At 44.3% G+C, this 17,493-nt stretch overlaps 2 protein-coding genes across 3 annotated transcripts; one reads left to right on the forward strand and one right to left on the reverse strand.

The window, feature by feature from the left end:
• Positions 1–5,546: 5,546 nt before the first annotated feature.
• Positions 5,547–6,222, forward strand: LOC119304310. Of its 2 annotated transcripts, none has more exons than XM_037581486.1 (2): positions 5,547–5,838; positions 5,937–6,222. In XM_037581486.1, exons 1-2 carry the CDS (start codon positions 5,660–5,662, stop codon positions 5,953–5,955), a joined length of 198 nt encoding a protein of 65 aa, XP_037437383.1. In that variant the 5' UTR covers positions 5,547–5,659; the 3' UTR covers positions 5,956–6,222. The 2 variants fall into 2 exon arrangements, with proteins under 2 accessions (XP_037437383.1, XP_037437384.1); XM_037581487.1 differs by having other exon boundaries at positions 5,553–5,842.
• A 2,176-nt stretch (positions 6,223–8,398) lies between these two features.
• Positions 8,399–13,558, reverse strand: LOC119304309 (coatomer subunit alpha-3-like). Its single transcript, XM_037581485.1, has 3 exons — positions 13,201–13,558; positions 11,938–12,432; positions 8,399–11,706 (listed from the first exon to the last, which is right to left on the reverse strand). Exons 1-3 carry the CDS (start codon positions 13,406–13,408, stop codon positions 8,753–8,755), a joined length of 3,657 nt encoding a protein of 1,218 aa, XP_037437382.1. The 5' UTR covers positions 13,409–13,558; the 3' UTR covers positions 8,399–8,752.
• Positions 13,559–17,493: the final 3,935 nt, after the last annotated feature.

Genomic DNA, 17,493 nt, shown 5'->3' on the forward strand with positions numbered 1-17,493 from the left:
AGTGGCTCTGAGAATGTAGGTAATTCGTCGGATTCACATGCCCAATCTGCTAGTGTTGATGAACAACCAGTTTATACTGCCGATATTTATGATCCAAGAAATTAGGATAATCTTGATAATAAAGCAAGAGATGTGTTAGTTGAGAAAGGGCCTATGAGAGAGGGAAAAATGGAATACAAGGTAGATGATGCAGGAAGACATTTTTCGTATGCTCATTATCATAGAAAATTAAGAAATGGAGAGGAACATGATAGAAAATGGCTAGTTTATTCAAAAGATGTCAATAAAGTTTTTTGCTTCTGTTGTAAGATATTCAAGTCTAGCATCAACGGGAGTCAGAGTTCCTTAGCACATGATGGACTAGGACATTGGAGGCATATTAGTGACAAGCTTAAAGAACATGAAAACAGCATCGAGCATATTATTAACATGAACAAGTGGAATGAATTGAGGGTTAGACTGCGGAAAGAGGAAACTATTGACAAGGAATTGCAACATCAAATAACAAAGGAGAAAGAACGTGTCAGGCAAGTTTTGTTAAGAATAATAGATGTTGTGAAATATCTTGGTAAACGCAACTTGGCTTTTCGCGGAAATAGTGAGCAGCTTTACAAGGATGATAATGGTAATTTCTTAGCTTGCATTGAGATGATTGCAGAATTTGACGTGGTAATGCAAGATCATCTTAGACGTATTGAGAATAAAGAAATCCATTATCATTATCTCAGTCACAAAATACAGAATGAGTTGATATCTCTGTTGGCTTTTGACATCATATGTTCTATTATAAAGGTTGTTAAAGAGGCTAAGTATTTCTCTGTTATCCTAGATTGTACCCCTGATGTTAGTCATCAAGAACCAATGACTTTTTTAGTCCGATGTGTTAATCTGTTTGATGGCAAAATAAAAATTGAGGAGTACCTTTTGGGGTTCTTGAAAGTGGATGACACTTCTGGCTTAGGGATTTTTAAAGTTTTGCTTCAATCTATTGAGTCTTTTGGCCTAAATATTAATGATATAAGGGGTCAAGGATATGACAATGGTTCTAATATGAAAGGAAAATACCGAGGGGTACAATCTAGGTTACTTGATATGAATCCAAGAGCATTATATATGCCATGTGCTTGTCATAGTCTCAATCTCACTCTTTGTGATATGGCAAAATCATGTGAGGAAGCTGTTTCATTTTTTGGAATTGTTCAATGCATATATGTATTATTTGCTGGCTCTACAAAAAGGTGGTATGTTTTGCTTAAACATGTTCCTAGTTTGACCGTGAAATCATTATGCAATACTCGTCGGGATAGTAGAATCAAAAGTGTTACAACAATAAGATATCAAGCCACTGAGTTAAGGTTAGCTTTGTCTGAGTTACGTCATGCTTCTGACACTGATCCTAAAGACAAAAGTGATGCAAAAAATTTATTTGATGCACTTGGTCACTTTGAGTTTTTACTTGGTATGATTATCTGGCATGATATTTTGTTTGCTGTGAATAAAGTTAGCAAGATGTTGCAATCGTCAACCATGTGCATTGACTCCGTTTTGAAGCAAATAAAAGGTATAACACACTATTTTGAGAAGTACAGAGATGAGAGGTTTTCTTCAAGTTTGAGCATCGCTAAAGGTATTGCAACTGAAATGGGAATAGAGCCATTGTTTCCAGTGAAACGTCGTGTTAAGAGGAAGAAACAGTATGACGAAAGTGATTGTCAAGAAAAAATTCTAGAAGCTGAGAAAGCTTTCCGAGTTAAGTATTTTAATGTTTTGGTTGATGTGGCAATCACTTCTTTGAATGATAGATTTGAAGAACTCATGGTGTTTAAAGATATATTCGGATTTTTATTGAGCTCGGGCACCCTAAAGTCATTAAGTGACAATGAACTTGAAGAATGTTGCACAAAATTTGCAGAAACTTTCTCTCTTAATGGTTCATCTGATGTTGAGGTATATGATCTTATTTCTGAATTGAAGATTATGAGATTCACTTTGCCAGATGGCGTAATGTGTGCTATGGAGATTTTCGGGCATGTCAGAGAAGTTGATTGTTATCCAAATATCTCCATTGCCTATCGCATCTTATTTACTGTGCCTGTGACGGTCGCATCGGCCGAAAGAAGCTTTTCGAAGTTGAAATTATTGAAGAATTATTTGAGGTCAACAATGAGTCAAGAGAGGTTAAATGGTTTGGCTACATTATGCATCGAGAAGAAATTATTGGATGAGATTGACATCGACCCCATCATAAGTGACTTCGCATCGAGGAATGTTAGAAGAAATTTTTAAGGTAATATGTATAAATCATTTGATATGCATACTGATTTTGGATGCATTTAAGTATTACTAATAATAATTTATGTATACATTTTCTTGAGACAAATATACATATATATATATATATATACACACACGCACACACAAACACACATATAATTACAATGACTTGTATATTAAGGGCCCTCAACTTTTAATTCGCCCCGGGCCCACGAAATCTCAGGACCGGCCCTGATCTCAAGGTGTATGGAACAAAAACAATGCTAAAGTCTCGAGAAAGGAAAACAATGTGAAGCTTTGAAACATGACGAATTTGAAAAACAACGAATAAAAAAAACACGTGTCTCGAAGCGCTCATAGACGGTACTGGATTTTTCTCGTTTGCATCAGGCATTTTCTTCTCGTTTCAAAATGTATCTTGACGTTTCATTTGTATCGCTGATTGGCTTTGGTTTTGCTACACAAACCTGCTCCAAAACAAGTGCATTTCTTTTTTTTATTGGCACACGATGAAAACATGGTGATACACGTTGAAACAAGCAACAAAAAAATTGTTGATGGAACATTGTGAAACGAGATGAAATTTAGCAACAATCAAGGAAAATAGCATGAATCTCAAAACAACCACGGACGGTAGAATAACCACTCTTTGTCAAGGAGATTTCTTTACCAAGGGTTCTAAATATAAGGGATGTTTAAATGAGCTTCAAAGGGTTTCAAATGCACGGTAAACCATCTTTTGATTAACTGGATTATTCCATTCTTCGAAATAAATTACAGTGTTCTCTTTTCCTTCAGAGGTTCTTGCATCAAGCTTCCTCTTTATTTTCATTCTTTTATATCGGCGTCATTGTTTCTCCATCTTTCTCTCCAGTTAGTTTTTCTATGGGAAAGGCTAATATAGTAATATACTAAACGATGTATAAATCTAAAGAAATTAGTGGTTTTTCGGTTGATATAGTCATATACTAAAATTTTATTATTATTATTATTATAAAAGATGTATAAATCTAAAGATGTGCCTATATTATACCAACTGGAAGTATGGGCTTTCGGTGGAAGATGACGCGGCCAGTCTCCTCCATGCTAACATCCTCCGACTCCACTCCTGAGGGCAACTGCCAGTCAAAGCCGTAGAGGAGGCTGGCGAGGATGAACTCGACGTTCGCCACCATCAAAGCTAACTGGGGGCAGATCCAGAAAAAGAAAAGGTGCTAATTTATTGATCCTAGCCTACTACCAATGCAAGCATGCAGTGGTGGAGCTTCATGGGGCTCAAAAGGGGCTATTGCCCCCCTACTCTAGGAAAACTCGTAAGTGTACCCCCCCCCCTATTATTAGGCTTGAGTATCAAAGATTTCTCAGAGTTCATGTATAACTTATCTTCTTCGCCCACTCAATTCTGATTAGGCCCCTCAACAATCTTCATCAAGCTCCGCGACTGCAAGCATGTGTACCTATCGTTGGAGCATTCTTTTTTTAGCCTCAATGCATTGCATTAAACAATGTGCGAAACCAAATCGCTCCCCACTAAGAGAGATACACACAGATCAGGTTCGTCAATTACACAGGAAGCCATTTCGGCCATCAGTGATCCCTTGGTCGCCAGGGTATGAGCAACCTGATTACAGACTCTAGGGCAGTACACCGTCTTACACTCAATAAAATAATGCCGAATGAAATCTTTCAAATGATCGGCCACAACACCTAGATCAGAGAAATCAATGCCCCTGTCATCAATAGCACCTTTCTGTTGTAGTGCATCTGTCTCCAAGTACACCCTCCCCATTCCCAGGTCTGAAGCCAAATGGCGTGCAGCTTCAGCAGCAAGCATCTCTGAATGTAGGGCATTCAGAATATTAGGAACAAAACTTGCAGCACAAACCATCACATCGCCCACATGGTCCTTGAACATTGCACCTCAGCCCCCATTTCTTTTCATTTGGCCTGAAGGAGCCGTCGATATTAATTTTAATCCACTCCTCGGGTGGTGGCGTCCATCGTTGTTTGGGTATCGAACAACGTTCTTTTGATTTTGCTAAAGATTGTAGAACTCGTGCGTCTGATGTTGGATAATCCATGCTAGTTCCTCGCTCAATTTGCCTTTACCCCTTTCTCTACGGTTGTTGCGTTCACACCACCAGTTCCACATGAGTGTAGCGATGAAAGCCTGCTTCTCTATAGGGAAGGCCATCAAGTTCTCTATCATTATCGTAGTCGTTCGCTGGTCCATTAACAGCAGCCACTCCGCCTCCAGTCCACAAAGACGCCAAACCTCCTTGATTTGCTTGCATTTGAAAAGGAGATAGCCCCCATCATCCTCGTGAATGCAACAAACTAGACAATACAGAGAAATCTTGAGCCCCTTTCTTCGTAGGTTCACGCAGAAAGTCGTCGAGTTGTGCGCCCCTCAACTATGATTAGGCCCCTTAACAATCTTCATCAAGCTCTGCCACTGCAAGCATGTGTACCTATCGTTGGAGCATTCTGGGAAAAGGAAAAACCGCTAATTTATTGATCATGGCCTACTACCAATGCAAGCATGTTTATCTATACCATTGATGCATTTTGTCTCACCCGTCAAAATCATAATTATAATAATATTATTAATAATATACATCTTTATATGTATACATCTTTTATAATAATAATAATAAAACATCTTTTAGTAATAATAATAATAATAATAATAATAATAATAATAATAATAATAATATAGGCACAAACACATGGGAGCAATTTCTTCTTTAGATTTCTATTGAATAACCAGTCCGTTACACAGGAGAATATTGGTGTGCATTTTACAACACAAGCGATCTATTCCATGTCACCAAGTATAACACACTATTGGTAGTAAACATTAGTTACATGTTCATATTCTCATCTGCTTTACACTGATTGTACCGATGAAATCAGCCACGGGATGCACTTTTAACCAGAAATGCCAAAATATACCGTATTTTCTTCACATGCCCACATTTAATAATCACATAATGTAATTCAACAATCTTCTTCTGCTGCTGCTTCTTCTTGGCACCCACCTAGGGCATGTCAAGAAAATAGTAAAAAGGCAAAACCAAGCCTCTATAAATTCCACTCATTTGTCTGACATGATATTTCACTCATCGGCACCCACCTATGGTTTTTTAGTAGACACAAAAAGAAAGGAGGCAACATAATAATAAAAAAAAAACATCGGTTATCAGAAGCCGCCTACCTCGGAGGGAAACGTACTGCGTAACCCCGCTTTCGTCCCAGCGGAGGCGTGAGCCTGGGCTGAGCTGTTGTAGTCCGTCTCGACACACCCGGCAGTTGGAATCCTCTCGTCTCCAGATCCAAATCCAAATCCAGATCACCCACCCACCCACCGGCGCGCGATCCATCCATGGAGCTGGAGGCGCCGTCGCCGGCGAGGTACCTGCTGGGCGCGGCGATCATGATGGCCGGCGTCGTGCTCCCGCTCGCCTACATGATCTTCCGCAGCAAGCGCTCCTCCTCCGCCGCCGCCGCCTCCGTCTCCTCCATCGCCTCCGCCGCCCCCTCCTCCTCCTTCTCCAAGCAGACGTAGGTGTGCTCTGCCTACCCATCCCCGCTCCCCCTCCTCCGCCCCTCTGAAAGATTGGCGCTTTGCTGATTCGTTCTCGCTCTCCGTTTGCCTGCAGGAGCAAGGGGCTCTTCTGATCACCGGCGCGCTCGCATTCCGTTTGGCGCTGCTGTAGCTGGTAGCGCCAGCTCGTTTCTGCAAGAAAAGAGAAGAAATCACATCTGTATCCGCGGTCTGTCTCTGGTGTAGTAGTGGTAGCATTTGAGCTGTGAATCTTGTATCTGCAGTATGTATGTTTGTCTATGAGCAGTGGCGCAATTTTTTTGGTGATGAAATGAAATGAAAGGGGAACAAACTGGTGTGTGCTGCTGTCCAATCCAATGAGTTATTCTTGTTTTTGTCAATACCTGCATAACTTTGATTGATGCCATGCATTGTCAACATGATCCTGGGGAACAGTCAGCTTTGCTTGTTGCCACAGCTGATCCTGATCACAGTAGCATTGTTGTCGTCGTCGCGTGGTGGAGAAATAGCAAATGTGTTTTAGCTTATATGCATCTTTGGAGAATTCACTGCTTGTCTAGTTTGTAACCTACCTGCCCTCGATTGTAGTTTAATCACTGAATGCCGCCTTTTTTTTAACTTGGATGGCAGTAATACCGTGTTTTGGTATTGCCCTCTTATCTCTTAAAGAAGATTGTCGGGTTTTTTAGCACGGATGTGCGCTAGGTAGGTGAATTGGCGTTTTGCTGTGTATGATATACTGCCACGGTTATGCTTAAGGTTGCAATTTCCTTCCATCAGCCTGTGGCTATTTTAGTGTTTAAGCTATATGAATAGAACATGAGGCCCTTCAATTCTGTGTTTATTTGACGCCTTAGGTTTTATGTGCAGGAGAGGTAAATACACTTCAATCATATACAGTAGGTTGCAGTTGATCGGCATAGGCAAGTGAATGTTGGGGATAACACGCATCGATTCAGCTCACTCTTTTGTTATGAACTAGCTTTACTAAGATTTGAGTTTGCATTGTGTTGGGGCTGGTGATATAGGAGAGAGATGCATAATTCAGTGCTCTTTTATATCCAACTTATGCGATTTGTATGAGATACTCTGGCGGGGCTGTCAACTTAGAGCTGGTAAATGTAGATAGTCTCTTGAGCCTGGTTCAGCGGACCTGAAGACGTCGATACAACAGAAATTAAAGTCTGATGGTGTTCCTGGTGTGTAGGAAATGGGTAGAGTGTGCTTGACAAGATACGGTAATCTAGCAAAGAAGACTGGAAACAAGAAGATGTTCACTCTTAATGAATGAAAAATGTTCATGGCCGGGTAAAAATAGGAGATTGGGAGATTATGGTTATGTATCTAGTTGCTGCTCCTAACTGGGGAGAAAAGGTCGAGTTTTCTGTTACTCAAAGGGGAGAAAAGCAGAGATCATGCATGATGAATGCTCTTGTGCTGACATTTTTTCAGTAAAGGGCGACGGCCTATTTCGTTGTATTGGGACGACGGTAGGCATCCGTAAGAGGCATCTCTAGCAGACTCCTTAAAAGCGGTCAAACCCTTGTAATTTTCAGTTTTTAAGGTTTTGGTAAAAAAAAGTGTCCATGACAGATCCTGTAAAAGTGGTCCGATCCTTAAATATTTTATAAAGGACACCGAAAACCCACACCCAAGACCCATATATTTGAAGGCTCGAAGGCCAAACCGAGGGTGGCCCTTATACCGTCAAACCTCGTCGGGAAGGACGCGCCGCCGCAATTCCACCGCATACCTCACCGGAATTGGCCGCCGCCGTTCGATTTGGGGCCGGAGAAGGGCGGGGTGAGGCGGCCGAGATGAGCGCCACCTCACGGATGTGACCGTCCGCCGTCAGGGGCGTTGGGGGGACAGCAGGGAATGGGGAGGGGAGGCAGAGGAGGACGGCGGGGAGCATCTCTGGGAGGAATATTTGTTTGTACAGTGCCATTTGCAGGGTTTGTTATGTGGTTGGTAAAATCGACCCTTAAAACACGTTTTTGCGACCCTTATCACGGTTTAAAGGCCCGCGAAATAAGGAGTCTGCTAGAGATGCTCTAATCTGTTTGCTGAACCGGTGTTGTATACTGTACCTAATTGGTCTCAATGCAGAATTTGTGATGCATTAGAACTGTATGTATGCTGGATAGTAGTGTGGATGAGTTTTTTCTTATCTATATATAGCTGTACAACTTTGATAGATATCATTATCACAAGGTAGTTTAGTTTACCCAGGGTTCCAAGGCAGCAGTGATCTATGGTTGTTCCCAGCCTGGAACTGGGAACATCAGTGAAGCAGCCACGCTGCCAGTGCCATGGGTACTGTTGAACTTTACTTTCTTCAACCTCTCATTTAGCCCCCGAGATTGCGATTTTCGTTCGCTTGATGATTCGTTGTCGGTGGCCAGCAACAATTTAACGAAGCCCGTGTTATTCTTGCTCAGAGAAAACAAGTTTTTATCTACAAGCATTGTGAAGATGTAAGCCCTGGAAGAGGTTTGCTTACTAATAAAGCATAGGACAATGAATAGCAACCGAACACACAGACGAAATCAGCTCTTGAGACCAAAACAGGATTTTAAAAAAGTAACGAATACCAGCCAAACATTACACAAACATGGTAGGCAGTACATCATATAACGAAATCCCGATTTAAATACATCATCATTGTGCCCTAAAAAATGGATCTGTCCAAAAATCCTACACCGTTTGTTGATTGACCGATCACAGCCATCAGGCCACGACCGATCGATGACAGAAAAAAAGGGGGAAGAAACGACGCAATTATACTATACTTATTCCTCGCAAGTTGGTGATAAAAATCTCTGGTAGGTAGAATATAACTGACACAACAGTCTTCGAACTGGAGATACAAACATGATGAACACAGAGGCAAAGTCGTCGCCACTTATCTTATCTTGATTGTGTAGGGGAGCAGAGGAGGCCCGAGGCGTCCGCTCCGACCACCGAGAGCTCGCATATGCTGCACAGCTGACCCTCGACCGAGGGCACGAACCGGGACGCGCAGTAGGGGCAGGAGACGTCCTTCTGCCCGCGGTAGATTGGGACAAAGGTGGCCCCGCAGACGACAAACGGGTTTCTGAAGTCGTAGTTCAGCTGGTGGGCGTCCTTCCTATCGCCGCAGGCCTGCAGGACCTGACGGGCCTTCTTCGCCTGGGCCTCGTTCGGGCCATTGTCCAGGAGCATGCGGGCAAAGTTTGCTGCGGTGGCGTAGTTCCCGCCCTTGAAGCAGAGGCCCATGGCGCTGGTGAGGACGAGGCGCATGTGGACCTTCTGCAGCTTGCAGTTGGTGAAGTATGCTGCCAGCTCCTGCTGCCGGGTGGCGTCGTTTTTCAGCTCCTTCCTCTTGACTTCCATCCTGAGACCAAGGACATACTCCCTCACTATCTCGATAAGCTCCTTCACTTCATCGACCTCTCTCCGTGAGTCCACGACAAGGAGCGGGATGGTGTAGAGGATGTTGAGGAACTGCCTCAGTGCCTCTGGGAACTTGCCCTCGGTTGTGGCTTTGTATGCAGCCTTCAGCTTGTCGTCCATTTGCGCAAAGCTAAACACAAGTGCAGGTGGGCCCCTCACATTGGGACTGGCAGATTCACTCCAGCCTTTCTCAACAGCAATAGGTATCACTGGAGCACTTGCAAATGCACGCAGAAAGGTATGACTGCCCATATGTGCATCAAGAAACAAGGCCTTCAAAGGAGCAAAGTTCTTGATGCCCAACTGGCGGCTAAGCAGCCGCATTGCTGTGTCAAAGTTCCCAGCTGCAGCATGCTCCCCAGCAAGAGATGACTTCTGAGTCCAGATTTGACTGACAGGCATGCCTGGTGTGGGAGCCACGAACAAAGCAGAGCGTTCCGGACCTCTAGCTTTCGGTGTATCTGCCTCCGGCGGCAATTCCAGATCTTCGAGGTCCCAGCCACCTTCCTCGTCCCCATCCTCTTCATTTGTTTCGCTTTCATCGGCATGGCCAGCATCTCCATTTTCTATCACATGACTTGCATCAACAATTTCCAGGTCTTCATCACCCCAATCACCACCAGCATCATCATAATCTTCCTCCTGCTCTGCCCTCCCAGTAGCATCTAGTCCACCCTCAAAAATACCACGCATCACCCTCAACAATGGCCAATCACCACAAGCTGTGAGAGGTGCTGGAGGGATTAAAAGTGATCTTGTTTTCCCTTCCGGTAGAGAAGGTACATCTTCTCCTAACTCACCAGCAAGCCTATCGGCAATTTCAGTGAGCCCATGAGTGGCAGCAGTCACATATGCTAGTGGTAGCTGTCCTGCATTCTCCAAGATCTCGACTCTTTTCTTAGCATCTCCAAGATACAATGCATTGTGGAACTGGCCCATCAAATTGTTATTCTGCCCAGCTATCTTAGACATGAAACCCACCTTGTCCAAGTAACCAGTTAGCAGATAAAGAAAAGCAAGCCTGTCAAAATTCTTTGTACGCTGGTATGCATATTCAACAATACCAACATTTCCCTGCCTCAGAGCCTCAATTCCCAACCTGTACCAGTGATCCTTGTCATCGAGCTCCTTTGCGGAAGCAACAGCAATTTGGATGTTCCCGCTTTCAAGAGCCAGGTTAAATCTGGTCTTTTCATCTTTCACAAAGTGGAGAGCAACTTCTGGAAACCCTTTCTGTTGCAAATAAGAAATGACTGCCTGCCCGCACAGCTGTGAGTTCTTAATCATACTCATAACATGATCATAGCGCTTCCGTAGAAGGGCCAGCTTGAAAATGTATTCAGAAGCATCAACTGTAATAATCTTGTTCTTTCCATCACGGTCCAGAAAGGCAATGGTGTTCCCCACAACCTTGGTTATGTAAATAGGAACATCAAGTGTTTTGATAATGCCACTGTCCCCATTAGGAAGGCAGTACTTGATATGGTTCAGAGTGGAATATATGAACACACCATTTTCATCCCAGGCACCACTCTTTACACGTATGGTTTCGTGAAGTGTGCAGCGATGGACAAGCTTCTTGTTTGCAATGACTACAGCATGTTTGCTGAGTAGTGCAACAGACTCCATATCATTCGACCAGATCACATACTTAACAGCAGATGCCTGGAGTTCACCAAGAACAAGCCGCTGCTGCAGATCAAAGATGGCCACCCTGTCTTCAGCTCTGCACAATACGTTACCAGTTCCAGCATAGTAAATAACATCAGTTCCAATAGGAAGAGGGCTTTTCTTCACAATCTCATTCTTAAGACTCTTCACCAAAACCTGGTTGCTGCTCTTCTCCAGGACTGCAAACCTGTTCCGGGCTATGAAAACTGCAGAACCACCAGATCCCTTCTTTGCATCCTGCAAATAATCAGCCCTGCCAGCAGAATCTTTAGGAACAATGAAAAGCTCATATGAGCCCCCATCCACATCAGAGCAGATCAAGACAGCATTCTCAGTTGGGCTATATGATAATGTCCTTGGTGACTGATTCAAGCTGACCGACCCAGGCCTTCTTATCGGAGCCACCTGGACCTCCTTCTGTGTTGAGTACTCATAGAAACGGAGGAAGCGGTCCTTCACATAGAACACTGTATCACCACTAACAGCGAAAGCTGGGCGCTCTCTCTCCAACTTAAACACAATCATGCCACTATCATGACCAGCTGCAAGAAGATTCATTTCAGGGTGAGCAGCAAGGACCCAGAAGCGGTCATGCTCCCGCCTGAATGTCTGGATACCAGTTCTCTTTGTGGCATCCCAAACACGGATGCTCTTGTCTTCTGAGTTGGATACAATGATGTCCTGCTTCGCGTGGAACAATACACAAGAGACATTGTTCATGTGACCTCTAAGAGTATCAACCTCCCATGCCTTTGTATCTGTTCATAAACATCTAAACTCAGGAAATGGCAAGATAAAACAAACTTTATAATATTCATGAAAGAGCAAGACAAAACATACTTCTTAACAGAATTAAATGAAGATGAATAGTGGCATGCTATTTATTAGTTGGCACATGAAAGTTTGTTGGGTATCATCACTGTAACTTGGCATGTGAAGTACCATGCAGAAAAAAAGGTGCAAAGTTGAGAAGGGATCAACAGTGTTACCATTCATCCTCCAGAGTTTCACTTGCCGGTCATCTGCCCCAGAAACAATAAGTGGCAGGGTGGGATGAAACGATGCCCAGTTGACCCCACGGTCGTGACCCTCCAAGACATACTTGACCACAGCATCAATGCCTCCAAACAGATCAGTGTTCATCTGAGTGAGACGCATGATGTCATCGGCTGGGGACGACGACTTCTTCCTGAGCGCGCCAATATCCCACACCCGGACGGTCTGATCCAGAGACGCTGACACGACCAGGTCCTCCTTGGGATGGAAGGAAGCACACATGACATAGTGATTATGCCCCGTCAGCACGGCCACGCAGGTGCGTGACTGCCAGTTCCAGACACGGATTGTCTGGTCATCACTGGCACTGACGATCCACGGGTGCTCGTCGTGGAACTGGACCGTGCGGATGTAGTCAAGGTGGCCATGGAGCGTGAAGAGGCAGCGGTGCGTTTTGTAGTTCCACACCTTGATCTTGTAATCGTCACCTGCAATGCACAAACCAAAGAGCAAAAAGCGTTATACAGAATCCATTGCCATGAGATGCGTGTGCAACTACAGCCCAATCTAATCTTAGGATTATAATGTGAACATGAACTGGTCAATACTTATTATAACCAAGAATCGCATGACACATAGCACCACAAAGTATGCACAGAGAACCCACAACTTGCTCAGAAGTTGCAACACAGCTAATAAGTAGAACTTTTTATATCAAAAAAAAAAACTAATAAGTAGAAAGCACGCTTATAGCCACTAAGATCTGCTCTTCCTATTTTGCTTAAATACTGGGAAAATTAGTACAAGTGCGATCGGGGTCGGTGCTTCTGGGCTCATATGATATGATGAGTTGACTGGCAGGCACCTAGAGTACTGCTAGGTGGGGTTCCAGATTATAATGTTATACTAGTCACTGCTTGTAGGACTTGGAATCGCATCAAGTATATCCCAGATCATGCAAATGGAAACTCAGAACCTACCAACCAGTTGCAACAACACTGCTAAGTACAAATAACAAGAATGAACAAGCAGATCTAGTCCGATTCTTGTTTGCTGATCAAACAGTGATGCATCACTAGAAGTAGGATCAGGGTGTTTGTTCCACGGTGGGCTGATAACAGAATGGCCGACCATTGACGAGCTGGGAGCGGAGCCATCTGATCGGCGGAAGCGGTTGGCAAGGCCAGATCCGGGGATCAGGGAAGAGCGGCGGGGGAGGGGAGATCTAGGGAGGGAGGGAGGGAGCGGGTAGGTACCTCCGGATACGAAGAGCGGCTGTGTCTTGTGGAAGTGGACGCCGCGGACGGGGCCGTCGTGCTCGTCGAAGCGGTCGAGGAGGGTGCCCATGCGGTAGTCCCACATCTGGACGACCCCGCTGTGGAGGCTGGCGAGGATCCATGGGCGGCGCGGGTGGAAGGCGAGCCCCTTGACGCGGTTGCTCTTGGTCTCGAACTTGGTCAGCATCTCGCCGCCGCCGCCGCCGCCGCCGGGGACGGCGCTCCTCCGACTAAACCCACCGGCGGGAGCGAGAGGGAGGGAGAGGTGGGTGGATCTGGGCTCAGTTTGGATCTCGGAGACGAGAAGAGAAGGGAAGAAGATGTGTGTGCTGGGCTGGGTGGGTTTTTCTTTCCTTTCCCCCCTCCTACTTGACTTGCTCGGACGTGGTGGTGCCGGTGGGGATGCTTATCTGCTCCATCTGCGCCGTCGGGCGCGGCCCGGGCCATCCCCAGCCGTTGGATCCCCGCCACAACCAGCGCTTTGCGTTGCCTGCACACTACTTGTGGCCCCGACTTGTCTTCTATCTAAGGCAAAAAAAAGGACTCTCCCATTTTGCAACCCCCATCCCTCTCTTCTTTTTACAAACGGCGCAATTTTTATCGGCACTTTCACACAAACGACACACTTTGTGTTACTGACGGGGTGCCACCGGCATGCCGACAACGCAATGGTGTGCCGATTGTCGAAGTCAAAGAAAGGCGTGCCATTCATTTCGCCAACCCTTGCCTTTGCTTCCATCTTCGTTCACAGCCATTGCTTGACCATTGCTGCCGTCATCTCCCCTCATCCCTGGATCTGGCCTTGCCAACTCCATTCTCCATTGTTATCGTCGTATTACTTGTTGTCGCCACAATCTAACTTGCTCCTGAAAATTGACTTATGGTCGTTATCCGAACGCTACTTATGGCCGGTTCAAAAGTCACGTACCTCTTATTCTCCTAAATTTACTTGTTAATAATTTTTTCGTTATTGGGAAGGGGAAGAAGAAGGAGCCTCATCACAACCATGTGAATGTGATTGTCGTTCTGCCAAGGAAACGATGCTCTGAGTGTGTTGAAGGCATGTGATACGTCTCCGTCGTATCTACTTTTCTAAACATTTTTGCTCTTATTTTAAATTCTAATTTGCATGATTTTAATGAAACTGATCCGGACTGACGTTGTTTTCAGCAGAACTATCATGTTGTTGTTTTTGTGCAGAAATACAAATTTTTGGAATTGGACGAAACTTTTTAGAATTTTTTTATGGAATATATAAAACATACTGGAGCAAAGACCCACTGGAGGGGGACCACCTGTGCCCACAAGGCACCAAGGCGTGCCCCACCCTGGGCGTGCCCTAGTGGGTGGTGGGGCCCACATGGCTCCGCTGACCCTAATCTCAACACTATAAATTTCTATTTCCTAAGAAAAAATAGGAGAAAAAGTTTAATCGCGTTTTATGATACGAAGCCGCCATCACCTTCTATTCTTCATCGGAAGGCCAGATCTGGAGTCCGTTCGGGGCTTCGGAGAAGGGGATCTTTCGTCTTCGTCATCATCAATCATCCTCCATCATCAATTTCATGATGCTCATCGCCGGGAGTGGGTAATTTCTTCATAGGCGGATGAGTCCACTATATATCTACCTATATGCGGTATTACTCTGTCGTTCCAAGTAAATTTGCATGTGCCCGCTCTAAATATTCAAATGAACAACTGTTTTGTGTGCTCGTACTGCTCATGGAGCGGCAGGGGCGGTCAGTATCTCCATGATAAGCGGGTTATTCTCATGATGAGTGTTTATTCGCTTGTCCTTGCATGAGAGGAGTCGGTAATCGGGATGTCCGGTCCCATGATTAAAATTGCAATAATAATAATAATAATAACTCCCCAAAAAGTTGTTGGTATGGAGGGCACCTGAGGATTCGACTAGCCATGGCTTGTGTTTATTGGTGGAGGGGGAGTAAACCTCACTTTTACCGCTTGGGAACCGCTGCTAATTTTTTTAGCATGGAAAATATTGTAAACTCTTGGTCGTAATGTTGACAGGAAAGGTATACCTACCAAAATTATATTTATCTCTGATTTAAGCTTCGAGCTCTAGCACCTCTACAAATCCATGCTTCCCTCTGTGAAGGTGATAACCCAGAAGTATAGGGAATCGCAACAGTTTTCGAGGGTAGAGTATTCAACCCAAATTTATTGATTCGACGTAAGGGGAGCCAATGAATATTCGCAAGTATTAGCAGTTGAGTTGTCAATTCAACCACACCTGAAAGACTTAATATCTGCAGCAAAGTATTTAGTAGCAAAGTAGTATGATAGTAACGGTAACAGTGGCAGTAGTAATAGTAGCAGTTTTGTAGTGATTGTAACAACAACAACGACAAAAGTAACTTAGCAAAGTTTAACATATGAAAAGCTCTTAGGAATTGGATCAACCCTTGCCTTTGCTTCCCTCTTCGCTCACAACCATTGTCCAACCACTGCTGCCATAATCTCTCACTATGTCGTCCATTTTCCATTATCATCATCGTATTCCTTGTTGCTGCCACAATCTAACTTGCTCCTGAAAATTGACTTATGGCCATCGTCACCCAATGCCTCGTTGAGTCGCCCGAAGGCTACTTATGGCCGGTTTACGTAAGAAAAAGTCACGTACCCCTTATTCTCCTAAATTTACTTGTTAATGAATATATTTTTTTATTAGGAAGGGGAGGGGCCGTCACAACCATGTGAAATGTGATTGTCATTCCGCCAAAGAAACGATGCTCTGAGCGTGTTGAAGGCATGTTAGACCTACTCTGAATGGTGTATCCATCCATCTTTCCAATCCAATGGTTCTCTAGGACTATCCCTCTCGTTCTGTATCTTCTTTCTCGATGAAGGAAGAGATATAACTACGTTGGTTTCTCAAAGTCATCCCAATGTTTATGAGGTTTTGGAGTGTGTAGAATGCATGCCTGGTGATTATCTTGGACTGAATGATCCAACTTTCATTGAAGTTCATTCACAAATCACAATTAGAATTTTTTTAATTGTTGACCTCATTTCAATCCAAGGATGTCATCAAGGCCATTAATGTAACCCACATTCCTGTGAATGTGCCCAAGGAGGAGATTAAGCACATGAACATAAAGGGCTTTACAAGTCAAAATGTCATGGCAGTGTCTGATATCGTACAACATGTCAACGCATTTTCACCAACATTGCAATGCAAACATACATGTCCATTGTATTGACCAATGAAGAAGAATTTATCTGAATTGCCTCAAACATGACCTAAGAATGCATAAAGTGTGGCTCTATGCTAGGATTTGAACTCGTACTCATAGCCGGGATCATTGGGAGTCTGGGAATGTTAGTTGCTTTATATCCTCGACTGTTGTGACCAGGACAAAAGGAGTAGGATAATCTTGTTATTTTGGTGTATAAGGCGGACACAAAATGATGTTATGCATGGTAACGAAATACCTCCTCTTGAAATTTCCGTATAGTTTCTTCGGAGCTACTGGTAGTCGCTTGATTCAGCTAATAGATACTCGACAGAGGATATTCTAAAGGGGTAAAATGTCGCTTGTGTTGGAACTAGAAAGGCCAAAACCGACTAACACAACAAGTACTTTGGCCTGGGATCCCGCCTCCTAGGGATGAGGTTGCACTGTCAGTGGATGGGGCGTTTTTGGAGAGTGATGGTACAACGACGGCTGGTATGATGCTACAACACCATGATGTGATAGTCATCTTTGCTACTTATGGATTCATGTTCCATTGTAATTACACTGGGGGCTTGTGGTAGTTGTAGTTTCCCTAGTTGCAAGTACACCATCGACTCGCAACTAGGGGCTTTTTTGTAATTGTAGTTGACACAGATCCAAGATTACCATCGACTTGCAACTAGTTTTTTTGTAGTTTTAGTTTCCCCAGTTGCAAGTGCACACTCGACTTGCAACTAGAGGCTTGTAGTAGTCTACTTTCCCCAGTTAAAAGTCTAACCTCGACTTGCAGCCACAGGCTTTGAGTAGTGTAGTTGACCCAGTTGCAAGTCCAGCGTCGACTCGCAACTGGGGGCTTTGTATTAGTGTAGTTTCCTTGTTTGCAAATACAACCTTGACCCGCAACTGGGGGTTTGTAGGAGTGTAGTTGCCTTAGCTGCGAGTCCATCCTCGACTCACAACTGTGGGCTTCTAGTAGTTGTAGTTGCATCAGTTGGAAATCTATCATTGACTCGCAACTGGGGCTTGTAGTTGTAGTTGCCCAAGTTCAAAGTCCACCCTCGACTCACAACTG

This window comes from Triticum dicoccoides, chromosome 5A (genome assembly GCF_002162155.2).
Source record: "Triticum dicoccoides isolate Atlit2015 ecotype Zavitan chromosome 5A, WEW_v2.0, whole genome shotgun sequence".
In the NCBI taxonomy this organism is placed as follows: Eukaryota; Viridiplantae; Streptophyta; class Magnoliopsida; order Poales; family Poaceae; genus Triticum; species Triticum dicoccoides.

Bases quoted from the DNA above. Each gene is read 5' to 3' on its own strand.
- LOC119304310 (XM_037581486.1), top strand. From the start codon at position 5,660: ATGGAGCTGGAGGCGCCGTCGCCGGCGAGGTACCTGCTGGGCGCGGCG.
- LOC119304309 (XM_037581485.1), bottom strand. From the start codon at position 13,408: ATGCTGACCAAGTTCGAGACCAAGAGCAACCGCGTCAAGGGGCTCGCC. The intron at 12,433-13,200 runs GTACCTACCCGC...TGTGCATTGCAG, and splicing joins GCCGCTCTTCGTATCCGGAG to GTGACGATTACAAGATCAAG. The intron at 11,707-11,937 runs GTAACACTGTTG...GTTTATGAACAG, and splicing joins GAAACTCTGGAGGATGAATG to ATACAAAGGCATGGGAGGTT.